Source organism: Nuphar pumila, chromosome 6, assembly GCF_984573655.1.
Source record: "Nuphar pumila chromosome 6, dmNupPumi1.hap1.1, whole genome shotgun sequence".
In the NCBI taxonomy this organism is placed as follows: domain Eukaryota; kingdom Viridiplantae; phylum Streptophyta; class Magnoliopsida; order Nymphaeales; family Nymphaeaceae; genus Nuphar; species Nuphar pumila.
In genome coordinates this window covers 122,032,997-122,047,354 of record NC_143254.1, presented here as the reverse complement: position 1 = coordinate 122,047,354, position 14,358 = coordinate 122,032,997, and the positions used below count along the sequence as shown (strand labels likewise).

At 38.2% G+C, this 14,358-nt stretch overlaps 1 protein-coding gene across 1 annotated transcript; it reads left to right on the top strand.

Moving 5' to 3' along the window:
- Positions 1–7,760: 7,760 nt before the first annotated feature.
- Positions 7,761–9,733, top strand: LOC149835989 (uncharacterized). Its single transcript, XM_090010742.1, has 3 exons — positions 7,761–8,606; positions 8,682–8,884; positions 9,230–9,733. The coding sequence occupies exons 1-3, from the start codon at positions 8,569–8,571 to the stop codon at positions 9,358–9,360; spliced, it is 372 nt and encodes a 123-aa protein (XP_089866868.1). The 5' UTR covers positions 7,761–8,568; the 3' UTR covers positions 9,361–9,733.
- The last annotated feature ends 4,625 nt before the right edge of the window (positions 9,734–14,358 follow it).

Here is a 14,358-nt window from a genome sequence, read left to right as displayed (position 1 = left end):
CATAGGTGTTCCCCTTTGCAACCGGATTAAAGTATGTTTGACTCCCCTCATTATTAGAGCAGGAAGTCTCCCGTCTAAATTGATCACTTTAAAAAGGTATCTCCGCCTTAAAGTCTTACGGAGGCAACTCTACACTATTCATAAACCCACAAGAGATGTAGAACACCTAGTGTTTGCCCTCATAAATTCTATAAAAAAAAAGCATTCACAAAAGCATCAAAAACCAAAATGAGCCTAAAAGAGATGAAAGAGCGTCATATTCCTCTATTGCTATCCCTACTTAAAGCCTAATATTTTCTCTTTCTACTACAAATAAAGTATCCTTAACTGACTCGACATTGTTTGGTGAGACCCATGATGGTTTTCATATCATAGTTCTTTTCATTTTCAGACATTGGCACTGACCTCGTTCGGCAGGACCGCTAAATGGTCTTGGTAATCCAGTTGTTCCTGCACTGCCACCGACCTTGCTCGGCAATACCACTAAATGGTCTTAGCAATGCAGATGTCCTCAGACTTATCTGACCTCGCTCAGTGAGACTCATAATGGTCTCAACAGTGTAACTCTTCTCTGCGGATGCTGGCACCGACCTCGTTCGGTGAGACCCAAACGATCTCGACAACCTAGCTTTTTCTTCAAAAACACTGGCTCGACCTTATTCGGTAAGACCCAAGTAGTCACCACAACCCAGTGGTTTTTAAAGTTGGTCTGGCCTCGTTCGGTGAGACCCAAACAGTCTCGGTAACCCAGTTTTCTCTACAAAAATATTGGTCGAACCTCATTCGGCGGGACCCAAATAGTTCACACAACTCAGTGGTTTTCAAAGCTGGCCTGGCCTCATTCAATGAGACCCAAATGATCTCAGCAACTTAGTTTTCTATTCAAAAATACTATCCCGACGTCATTTGGTGAGACTCAAACGATTTCCACAATCTAGTGATTTTCAAACTGGCCTGACCTCGTTCGGCGAGACTACTCATGGTTTCCACAACCTAGTAGTTTTCAAACTGACTTGACCTCATTCGATGAGATCAAGCATGGTTTTGACAATCTAGTTGTTTCAAAATTTAGTTATTGGGTGCCATGTGTCTATTTCTTTGTCATAAATCAAATTATCTTTGATTAATGACAAAGAGGGCATATGTAGTCACCAATTTTTTTGCAATGGACAGCCCTATCGTCGTCTGACCACCTCTCCCTCGGTCTCCCATACCCAGGATCCAAACAGCAGGTACCCCAGCCGTCCGACCCTCTCTCTCTCTCTCTCTCTACATAGTGAGGTTCTGATGGTGGGTACCCCTGCCATCTGACCCTCTCTCTCCCTATCTTGAGGTCCCAGACCGTCTGGTCCTCTCTCCCTATTGTGAGATCCTGGACATTGGGTTCTCTATCATCCGACCCTCTCTCTCCCTTACTCAGATCTGGGATGATGGGTTCCCCCTCGTCATCCAGTCCTCTCTCTCCCTACAGTCAGGTCCCGCCAACCAGCTCGTCATGTTCCCTATTTGGGGCCCGATGGATGGCAGAGCTGTTCTGTTGTCCCTGTTCCCTTTTGTCTCGCCCAACTGGGATGACATTACAGTAATGTCGTTCAAGGTTAGGGACAACAAAAAGTCTTTATCGTTTGGTCTTTGGACAGTAAAACCCTTTTGTCGTCAGTTTTAATGAATGCACGGATAAGCCATTTGGCTTATCCCTAACTGTTATCCTCCCTCCTATGCATTTTTCAGGAGGGAGGAACTCTTTTGGATAGGTCTTATCCACATTTGGGGATAAATCTGGACCTATTTGAGATGGATGCAGATCTGAGAGTCTAGTGATCCGAATCCCCTAAAAAACTCTATAAATAGGGACTCACCGCTACAATCTGATCATCTAGAATTTTTTTGTCTAAGTGTTAGCCCTGCAGAATAAGCCTACTCAAGCCTAATCCGGACTCTGTCCTAAAGCCTTTGAGGAACCCTCGAACCCACAGGGAGGTACTGACGGACTAAAAGGAGCGTAAAAACTAAGCAAGCCCTTAAGTACAAAAAAGGTAATTTTTCATATCATTTGATAAAGTTTGTTCTTTCATTTTAGTTTTCAATATTCTAAAACAGATACTTACACACAATTAGTCTTTATTGCATATCTAGGTTTTTTGATGGTGCGATTCGAGCTATAGAGATCGAAAAACTTGTCTTAGCTTTATGTTTCCTTCATACAAAGGACGATCAAAACATGTAAATGGTGTTCCCACATCTTTCAAAAGGAATTAGAAAATTCGGGTAAGTCAATCTTTCCCTCTCTGTAAATTTTTATCAACACAACCCACAACAAAATGGGGTTGTTGAATGCAAACATAGGGACTTATTATATGTGGCTCGGGTGATTCATTTTCAATCCAATTTACTCATCAAATTTTGAGAAGAATATATTCTCACCATTGTTTATTTGATAAACTGACTACTTTCAAAACCATTGGTGGGTAAAACTCTATATGAAGTACTTCATAAAGAAGCACCCAAATATGATCATCTCAAAGTTTTCAAGTGTCTTTGTTATGCTTTGAATATTCTTTATACCGACGAATTTGATAATTGGGCTCGAAAGTGTGTTTTCATTGGGTATCTTTATGGTCAAGTCAGTTATAGAGTTTATGATCTTGAAATATATAAAATTTTTGTCAATAGCGATGTCAAATTTTATGAAAATGAATTTTTGTTTCAAGGTCAAAGCACTTCTAACAATACGTGAAAATCTCATACTTAAAGATAAACGATGAAAAAGTTTATATGATTATGTGAGAAATAACCCATAATATGTAGAAAAAATATCATACTTAGATATTGATATAGCTCTAGGAATTGTGCAAGTTTATTTAGTGCATATTTTATCATGAAGTGTTATAATTATATATATAATACACCAGTTGTGATATAATATGTATGTTCGCCCCGTATAGCGAAGTGAGAAATGTTGAATCTTGGCATTGAATCCAGCATGGTCATTGGGTCTCACAAATGGAACCCATAACTTATACATATGTTGGATTTAGGTATCAAATTTAAAGTATGGGTTTAGATATTTGATCCAAAGTTAGTCATTGGGTCTCACAAGAGAATCCAATGACTCAAAAGTAGAGGTCCTTTAAAATGTGAGCCACAAAAAGAGTGGCGAGCCCACTACTCCTAGGTTTTACAAAAATGGTTGGGATAACTGTCATCTAAGGCTTGGTTGGGAACGGCTACACCAAGGTTACTTATACCTAGCACCTATACATATAAGAAGATGAACATACAGAAAACAGAGATGCCCTTGTTGCAGGTTATTTCCCAATTTTCCATTCCCTTCTCTTCTGTCTTCTACTCCCTCACTGCGCATATTCACTGTCCAAAAAAACTAACAACTTCACCATCTCTCGTGTATAACCTTATTAATTATGACTTAGAAACCAAGTGAATAGCTAGTGATTGCATTTACCATCGTTACGTGCAATGTGATTGCACACTTTTAGTATGATTACCCACCATTTTTTGGAGTACAACCTATCAATTGTGGGGCCCAACAACAGATGGTGGGTGATCAGGTGCAGCAGTACACTTAAACTGTTCAATTACATTGCACCTAATCTCAATTCTTATTGAGCACAATTAGACCGCTGTGAAAGGGTGATGCATGCATATAGACATGCTGGAGAGGACACCAAGAGAACGAAGATGTGGGGTGGTTCGGGTGCACACTAAGGGCTTGTTTGATGCGGCGTTCCGCACGTCGCGCGGGATGTCGCGGCCGCACGGAATGTCGTATCAAACAAGCAAAGGATGTGGCGGAATGCGTCTGCCGCATCCTTTTTTATCATGTTATTTTCGTTCCACCCCTGTTACGAACAGGGGCATGGGGAACATTTAAAAAAAAAAAAACTCGGGCGAGCTCTCTCTCTCTCTCTTGCAACCGGGTGAGACTGGGGATGGGTTGAGGCCGGCAGCAAAGGGTGAGACCAGCGAGGTTGAGGCAGTATCCAATTCCGGTGCTTCCTGCGCCGGTGCATCCTCACCTCCCGCTCCTTCGCCATCGGCACCAATCGACTCCTCCTCCCCTCTGCTGCCACTGTCGGTGCCGAACCAAGCAACCCGCGGGCGCCGCCATCGTGTTTCCTTTCTCCGCCGCCTTTCCCCCCTTGCCGATGACCACTCTGGCGTTCCGAAGCTACTTTGCCGAGTCAAGTAAAAGCAACCTTTCTTTTCCTTTTTCTTTTTTCCCCTTTTGTCTTATTTTCGACTCTCTTGATCACTATGATTGTTAGGCTTTTCATTCTGAATATGTGTATATATTCAGTTCCGAATTAGTGTTTTTTTTATAACCAAAAGAAGTTGCAGGTGCTTCAAGCATTCAGATCATTAGTTTTGAAGAAGAGTTCAACCGATCTCTCAAGATGGTTCAGGGTATTATTGCTGCTTTTCATTTGACATTTTTAGGAGCTCGTGTGAGAATGTCAATTATATATTAATCATTGTTGTTTTTTCTCTACTTATATATGTTTTTCGTTCATCTTAGATGATGGATTGCCAGGAATTTTGTACTATGATGGATTGCCAGGAATTTTGTACTTCACTTCTTTGATTTTCATTGAATCAAATTTCTTAAATTAGGACTTTTTATAGTTTATTTGTTTAAGGAATTTCATGTATTTGATTAGGGCTGGGTTTTTTTTCTTTGATTATGGTTTGAATTAGGGCTTTTTAATTTAATTTTATGGTTTAATTTTTTTATTTTAGTGTTTTTGGTTTATTTATGCTTATTTTCTTCTATTTTAAGGTTTTATGATTTAATAGGGTTTAATAATTTGATTTTTATAGTTAATTTGATTTTAGGGTTTAATATATTTATGATAAACTTTCATAATTTTGATTAAAACATTTATATATCAAAAAAATATCAATTCTTGCTCATTATCGATGTGTGTCCATGTGCGTAAAACAAATGTTGGACATAAGGAACACAACTTTCGTGAACAAGCCACCAAACATTGGATGAAGTATAGTTGTTACATAACAGACATAACCTGTGTTCTATCTGTTTTGTTCTTTCGTTCTATCCAATCTTGAACAAGCCATCAAACATACCCTAATGGGTCTGTCACACTTCATTAATTGATGTGGCAATCTTCTGCAACTAAATTCAGTCACAAATATCAACGATGTTTTACAAATATTGTTTTAATCACAAGATTAGGATGATATTGTACTAAAAATGCAATACTTTCAAAAAATCTACACTTATTGTGTAGTTAAAAAAAATCTTAAGGGTATGTTTGATGCGCCATTCCCAGCGTGATTCAGATGAAAATCACACTGGGAACGTCGATTTCCAACAAACGTTGGACACGGTGGACGGCATTTCGCGCGTCTGCCGCATCCTTATACACATGGCTTTTTCGTTCCACCCTCCCCCTCTTACAAAATATGAATAGGAACGGAGGGGACGAAAAAAAAATGCATCGACGAGCGCAGATCTCTCTCTCTCTCTGGTCGGCCCCATTTTCTCTTCGGTGAGCAGACCAGTCACCCGTCGGCCTCATCCCCTTCTCCTTCCTCGCAGTCACGGCCTCATCCCCTTCACCTTCCTCGCAGCGCGGCCTCATCCCCTTCGCCTTCCTCGCAGTCGTGGCCTCGCCACCTTCCTTGTCTCTCCCACATCCACATTGTTGCTTCCCACTTCTCTGACTGGCAAAAGCACTCAAGCAGTAACATCGGACGCATATGTTAGTGTGTTTTGAGGGGGTTTCCATTATTCGAGTTGTATTTGTTATATAACTTAAAATTTTAACATGGAGTAAACATTTATCCATGAAGAACATATTTTGGGGGGGGGGGGTTGCGTTTTTTAGGGTTTCAATTTTTGGGGTTTTTTTGTGTTTTTTAGGCTTTCAATTTATTGGATGTCGTGTTTCTTTTGCTGACCTCTGGGATTTCTGAACTGGAGAAAATTATGAACCAATTTTTGTGGTATGACTCCCCATCCATTACATCTAAAAAATGTGTTTCGCCTGATCGTTGCATAAGTACTTCTTGGGGTGAGATTTTAATACACAGAGAGGGAGATTGCATGTTGCATAGGCATATTCATGGCATTTGCCTGCTAATGGATTAGTTGCTTACTACTCATCATTATGTGTACGCATTCCCTTTTGGTAGTTGCAAAAAAGGTTATTGTTTCTTTTTCACGGTCTTAATTATATAAGTACCTTTGGGGTCTTTTATTGAAAGTTTTAAATTCTTATTATGCTACTTCCAAAGAGTGCACTTCTGATATGGTTTGTTTCAAAAGGATTTGCCGTTTGTTCATCTTGTCTTTTTCTTTTTTTCCCTCGTTTAAAGCATCTAGTTGCTATTCATTTTTCTGTGTCTATTTCATGTATACGTGAATCCACATGTTTGTCATAATATTATGAATACAATTTAATTAGAAACTACTCTTCATCAACTGTGGTCAAGTTAAGGTTGATCTAGAGCTGCACAGAAGCAGAAAGGGAAGGAAAGAGATGCTCATGCTGTGCAGCTTATAGTAACTGAATGCAATTAGATTCATACAGTTCCGCACTATGTTGCATGTATACTCGAAGATTATGATCATACATATGACTTCAAAGACATGATGCGCAGATCTGTATGTATCTACATATCTTGTTGTTCATTGATTGTTTCAAAATAAGGATATTTTTGTGAAATATCTCATGAAATGAGATTTTCATGAAGAACCACTTTTGTTTAGTTTCCTAAATCTGTCGCAAGAAGTTCCCATGGATGGAAGAGTTTATCTTATGGTTAAACAAGGATTTTTGAGTTTTCTTTTTCACAAAGCATATTGACATTTTTTGTAAAAGACTCCTAACTGGGAGAAAATTCATATAACAAATTGTTTTTCAATTCATATATTCTTTTTGAAATAATCTCATGTTTTTTAGATGCATCTGATCCTTCCCACCAATGACCTGCCTTGCCTAATAATAGGCTTGACATCAAATTGCACATGGCATCAACTCGCAACCTTTTTGTTTTCTGCACAAGATATGTGTGCTGGGTTCAGTCTCTAATTGCTTCAGGCTATATCCATTGTTCAATATATCATCTAGTGCTAAGGTGAAAATATCCAAAGGAATTCCCTTTCCAACAAGAAGTTAAAAGTAGCTAAAAGACCATTTTGTGGCAGTTATGACTGCTGCTAAATTAAGAATTTTTTTACAGATGCAAGGCATGCAACACATTCATTTTTGTTTACCAATTTCACCATAAGCAACTGTTTCATTTTGACTTTATCAACTTCAAGTTAAGCCTATGCCTGCCTACAAGAATATGCAATCTTAGTGAAATTCATGCATCTGTAGTGCTACACAATTCATGCATCTGTCGTGCTACACAATGGCAAAAGAGATAAGTGATCTTTCATGCAGAGCCATATGGCTTGACTCGATTCGAGTTCTTTTATCTGATATGGTGGATAGTGTGGAGAATATATTGCTACTATTACTGAGATCATGGTGATGTTAAAATATATGTAATTCATATATATATATATATGTGTGTATTATCTAAAATACCCGATAGGGGTATTTTAGTCATTTCACAAGTACCCGATAGGGGTACTTTGTTTTTCTTTTCTTTATTTTTTGTAAATTCTTTTTTTCTTTTTACTTTTTATTTTTTGTATTTTTACCCACCTAAAAGGGGCCCCACCATGGAGTCGATGGGGCCCCCAACGGTCACATTTGAGACCGTTGGGGGCTCCCAACGACTCCATGGGAGCACCTAGGTGGCTCTTCTTTTAAGGCCATAAGGCCACTCCTCCTCTCCTTTTGTGTATAAATAGGGGTGAACCCCTCTTGTATTCTTCACTCTTGAGAGCTCTCTCTCTTTTCAATAAGAGACTTTTATATTTTTATGTTGTGTTGTCTCTTGTGGGTTTGGGTGTTTGCCCTTTTGTTTGTTCATTAGTGGATGTTGTAAGTGCTTAATGCACTCTTTGCTTTTCCGCATATTTCATTACAGGTGATACTTGCATGGTTGTACTTGTGTTAGTGAGGTCTTAACAGCCAAGCACTTAAGTTGGCTTTGACTATCAAACTACTGTGTTTGCTGCTTTGCTGTTTTGGAATACTGTGTACTTGCTTTATTTTGAAGTTCAAAATGGAATAAAAGTATTTGTAGTTTCAGTTTCTATAGGTGCAAGATTGCTTCATGGATTTTTGCAGAAAGTCGCTACGTAGCCTACAAATTTCTCTAAAAGATCTAGCTGTCCTTTTCTCTTTGGTTGATTTTGATTCCTTTGGTTGCTAATTTAATGATTGTGATGCAATGATGGTGTACATATGGAGGGGTTGTGATACAATGACAATGTGGACAGAGACTGAAGTTGCCATTGGTTTTTTTATGATGCTGCACTTTGGAAAAGATCATTCTTTCTTAGAATTTTGTATTCAAAGGAGCAGAAAAATGATGTTCCCTTGAATTCTCCTTTCATTTTGTATCTATGATAGCCGAAGCCTATCAGATGATATAAATGAAAATTTAGAAAACATTAAAGAATGGATGACAGCAGGTGTTCATCATGGAGGACCAGTCTTGAGGTATGCTTTTCATGGTATTATATTTTCATTTCTATGTGATGATGACTACCTATTAACAATATATGCTCTGAACAGAAAATCTGCCAATTTAGATATGCGCAAAGCTATATTATGTAGAGGGCGACAACTTGATTACTTGTTCAATAGGGGAAAGGCAGTCAATTTTGTCATATTTGTCGTGAACGGACTTTCAGTATTCCAAGCAATGAGAAGTGGTGACAAGGAATATTTTGACAAGCTTGCTGAAAACTTCAACTGCCCCTATCTGTCATTTAAAGGTATGTCTCTGCAATTTATCATACACCTCTTGCCTGCTGCAGGTGTTGTCATTAGATCTGCTGTTGCTTCTGTTGTTGTTTGGGTTTAATATTTCATTGCTTCATGATTATAATATTCAAAATTGTGGTATTTAATCATTGTGTTTATGATAGTCATATAAATTAATGGATTATCAGTGATGGTGAACCAATGGCAAAAGTGTCTATGAAATCTTAGTTGCCAGTTTTTTTCTTTTCTCCAGTGCATCCATCCCTTATTCATGTTTACATCAGCAAAGCTTTTGGATTATGCATCATTTTTCTGCTCCTTTGGATTATACATCATTTTTCTGCTCCTCAAAACAGAGAAAACAAAAGAAGAAGGCTCATCTCCACGCTCATCGCAAGGCCACTTTTGGAGCCCTTTGCTGCACTTGCAGATTGAGCATCTCATCCCTGGAAGAAACCGAGCCGGTCGACTAGAGAAGTTGATGTAGGAGATGAAGACAAAGGAGAAAGACATGCCCAACTTCGTGGTGCAGAGAGACATCAAGGCGAAGAGGATGGCTTTAGGAGTAAAGAAAGTCTCTTGATCCAAAAGAGGACCTAATGAAGTTTATGTTGGACATGATAAAGGCTAATGAAGTGGTGCACCCCAATGAGCTGAGAAGGTTGTTAGAAAAAAAAAATAACTAATATTTGTTGATGTATTCATGTCTTATGTGTGTGTACATGCATGCTTATAGAAAGGTAGTTTGGTCATTTATGAGTCATCCTTTGTAGGGTATAAAATGTTGTGTACATTTTGTTTGAAGTGTTGTACATAAACAATGCCATCTAACCAATGCTTATTGAACAAATTTATAAGTAGCCTGAGTGTCAAGCTCTTAGAAATACTAATATCACTAAAACAGTGTCAAAGTGAGTAGGTTGATCTGTGCCTCTTTAACATCATACCTATTTTAGTCAATGTGAATGGAAATCTAATATTACATTTGAGTGAACAAAATGAATCAAGGGCTATAAATGAGTGAACAAAATGAATCAAAGGCTATAAATGATAGAAAAATTGAAATGAGATATTATGTTGTTTCCTCATGGATAAAGCTCTCATGCCTTAACTCATGCAGGAGATCTTCTAGTACATAAATCATTTGTAAGTACAGGTGATCTATCATATGTTCTTGATCAAAAATGATATTTTCAAAATGCTGAATTTAAGCAAAGTTTGCAAATTTTGTTGTGTGAATTGCTTGTAAATTCTGCATTTGCACAGGCAGTTTTAACATTTTTCCTTGTTTATTTAAGTTTTTTTCATTAGTTATAATAAATAATTAATGTCTCTATGTCTGATCAAGGCAAATATCTAATTCCATATTCATATTAGAGGCAAAAAATCATATTTGGGCCAAAAATCCAATTTTAGATCCATATTCGGGGCAAAAAATCAATTTAAGATCCTTATTTGGAGCAAAAGTCCATATTCGGGGCAAAAATTCCATTCAAGATCCATATTCAGGGTAAAAATTCATACTTCGGACTATAATTTCATAATTAGATCTATATTCAGGCAAAAAAACATAATAAACTTGTTAAAACATGTAAAATAGTGGACGGATCAGGTCGTACTATCCAAAATGAAGTAATTCAACTCATTATCCATGACTGTCCAAGTTGTTCGTACATCATCATCAAACAGCGGACATTTGAAATATAGCATTTGAGTACTGTCTAAAAAAACGTTGGACTTATAACAGTTGTTACAGAATGAACAGAACCAATGTTCTGTTCTGTTCTGTTCTTTTTGTTTTTTTTGTTCATTTCGTTCAATCATGGACAAACTATCAAACATACCATAAAGAAACCAACTCGCACTCGACTCTGTTAGCTCAGCTCAGCCCGAGCTCTGTTTGAGCTTTAATGAGCCGAGCTTGAACTTTGCTTTTTTTGTTGCATATTTATGTATATTTCTTCTTTTTAACATTTACCTTGCTCTCTTACGAGATGGTAACTTGTGCTTATTCTTAGAATTTAACAGTTTCCATATATTATCATAGTAATTCGAGTAGATTAGATGCGAGAACAGTGGTTTTTTCATCATTTACAACTGGTGACTCATTGCTAAAAAACCAAACTGCTGACAACAGTGGTTTCTATTTGTGAAGCCTTGAAATTGTAACCAACAAGGACTTTATGCCTCTGGACCATAACAATATGCCAGAAATTATAAACTTTACGCCTCTGGACCATAACAATATGCCAGAAATTATAAACTTTACGCCTCTGGACCATAACAATATGTCAGGAAGATGTTGCAGCCAAACACTTAGATCGATGATGGGAAACACGAGAGTGTTGATAGATGGCCTAGGAATAGATTGCATTATGATAGGACCACCTTCGTTTCAAATACTGAAAATATGTAAGGAATCCAACATCACTGATGATGCAAAAAAGTGGCATTGATTATGATTCACCACTGTCTTCAAATTTTGTATTATTGAAAAAAAGATCTGCAGTGACCACATAATTCCTGCAAACCATTAAAAGACCATCTTCTTTTTGGCCTTTTTGCAGTCCATTGAATGATGGATAGGTAGGGATATTATTGATATTGGCTAAAAGAGGCACATAAACATAACCAGCCAAGGATGGGATGGGCATGTGCAGGTACAGGTACCTTCTGGTGAGCCTGCGTATGCTGAGCCCTGGTTTGATTTATTTCTTAGCCACAATGTTGTCAATACTGTATCGGACCTTGAATCGTTTGGAAAACATCGGACATTTCACTTTGGATTTGAATAGAACTGAATTAGTCTTTTAATCATAAAATGATAAAATGGTGTCGCAAAAATATTAAAATAGTATTAAAAATATGTTAAATCATTTAAAAAAAATGAATCAGTCTGTACCATATCGATTTCTTTCCGATATGATACACTCATCCTATTCAGGCCGATTCGCACCAATACTGCCAACTAGAAGGAAACTGAATAATCCTTGCTTTACATTCTTGAAATTACATTCACTCAAACTAAAAATGCAAGACATAGCTGCTCTCACTCTCTCTCTCTCTCTCTCTCTCTCTCTCTCTCTCTCTCTATATATATATATATATATATATATATATATATATATATATATATATATATATCCTAAAGAAGATACGCCTGTGCTAACAGTGTCGATCGATCAAGTTCCTATTCTAATAAGAAACTCAAGATCTTTTTGGGTTTTCATGATGTTTTTATTCCAAAAGCAACTGATTAAGGATGTCAACGGGTCAGATTCGAGTTGGATATAAGTATTACCGAATCAGACTTAATTGGATCTAACCTAATTGGATGAGAAAAGATAGAACCAAAATCCCGATCCCACTAGTCCAAAACCTGATATTTACACTTAATCGGATTCGGATTTTAATGGGATTGAGATTCGGATTTCAATAAAAATTTAATACCGGACTAATCGAATTCGGATTGGGGTCGTATATCGAGTTACATCAGAACTGTTAACATCCCTACAACTGATGCATCTAAATAAGAAAAAGATATGCAGCAAGGGTCCATATTTGTATGGTTGGATAGCTATCACCTACTTCCGGAGAGGTGGTAAAAAACAAGATAAAAAAGCAAAAGTTCCACAGAAAAAAGGCAAAAGTTCTTCCTGCAAGAAAATCAGTAAATAAACAGCAACGCTTTGCTTCAATCCCAAGAAATTATTATGGATCTCTCCAGCCTTTTTTAAACCCTAGAAACCTTCCTCGATCCCCAAGTCCCTTTTTCAGCCCACATACAAAACCATAAACGTTTGTTAGGCCCTTCAGCTGCAATCACATTGCACACTTTGAGTGTGCCCCTACCTGGCTGCCCTACATCTGCTGTTGAGCTCTACAACTGGCAGGCTTGTCAGTCAAAGATGGAGGCTGACAGCAGCACATTCAAAGTGTGCAATGTGATTGCAGCTAGGAGTGTCAAGGGGTCGAGAGTTTAGTTCGAACCCATGTTGAACCAGATCCAAACCTGATTTGAGATGATGATATCAGATACCCACCATAAGAGAAATCATACCCGGATCCTATAAAAATTATACGAACCATATTAGGTAAAAATAATAATTTTTATCATTTTTACATTGAAAATTGCGGATCTTAATCAAACCCGGGTCTGGTATGAAATTTCACAAACCATACCTGGCTCCATATATTAATCGGACCCTTTGGGTCCAACCAGATTTTAATCAGACATTCTTATTTGTCACCAAACCCTGACCCTATATGGTTTGGTATGGATTGAGTCTGGGTCTAACCTGACCCATTGATACTCCTAATTGCACCTGATCCGCCCTCCCCTTTCAAGGATTATCATAAGACAATTCAATGTTTGAATCAGAATCACGATATCCAACCCACGACTCTGGTTCACACATTTTATCGGAGAATGAATCACATTTGATTTGTTTCTCTCACAGTTCCATTTTCTCATGTTTGAAATAACGATCAATAAAGAGGCAAAACCTGTCCTTTGTGGCTGCACCCACTAGCCATTTGCATGCTAAACAAGATAGGTGATACATCCTTTCTTGAAGTTTTACAATAACATCGTAAAATGCTCTCAAAATTAGCAAGATATCCCTTTTTCCATTAGTTTCGCATGCCAAAATAACAACTATTTTCTTTATCTCCCACATTGGTTTGGTAGGCAGTACAGTTTCAGCAAGTTACAAGAGGAAGCCCAAAGGGGGTTTGCTTAGTGGGGGTGGGCCTTGGCTGCTAGATGGGCAGTCAAGGTTCAATTCAGTGTTGTGAGAGGCGTACGCCTCAGTACCTGAGGCGAAGCGCAGGCTCAACGCCTCGCTTCACCTCATCGCATTTACAACCTAGATTGAGAGTCTCACGTTGTGAGAGGCGTACGCCTCAGAGGCGAAGCGTAGGCTCAACGCCTCGCTTCGCCTCATCGCATTTAACAACCTTGGTTCAATTCTCATGGGTGTCACCCCTCTGCCCAAGCCAACGCTTAGCATAGGCTTGGGGGCACTACAGGTCCTAGCCTCGAAGTTTTATGCAGCTGGCACGATGACCGTAGGTATGACAGGCTGAGCCAATGTGATCAGGTCTTTGTGCCTGGTGTGGTTTCTTCGGGTTATAAATTCAAAAAAAAAGTCAAGAGAAATTAAGCTTGCCTAATGACAGGACTTCTCTATCCATGTGCCTGCGATTTCATTATTTCAAGTTGTTTTGATCAAATCAGATTTCATAGATGTGATCTGCATCATGCATTTACCTATCGAAGATTGGCATTTGAACAGCCGAAATCTAATGTGTGTGCATGAACTTTTGGTGATTCAAAAAATCAATGGCTGAAAAACCATGAACATTTTGTGATTTAAAAAAATCATATTTTTGTTGAAATAAAGCTCGATAACGAGCTTGGTGCTGACAGCAAAGCCACCAGCGTGGATGATATTGAAAATAGAAGTTGTATCAATCGTAAGCT

Bases quoted from the DNA above. Each gene is read 5' to 3' on its own strand.
- LOC149835989 (XM_090010742.1), top strand. From the start codon at position 8,569: ATGACAGCAGGTGTTCATCATGGAGGACCAGTCTTGAG. The intron at 8,607-8,681 runs GTATGCTTTTCA...TGCTCTGAACAG, and splicing joins CATGGAGGACCAGTCTTGAG to AAAATCTGCCAATTTAGATA. The intron at 8,885-9,229 runs GTATGTCTCTGC...TCCTCAAAACAG, and splicing joins CCCCTATCTGTCATTTAAAG to AGAAAACAAAAGAAGAAGGC.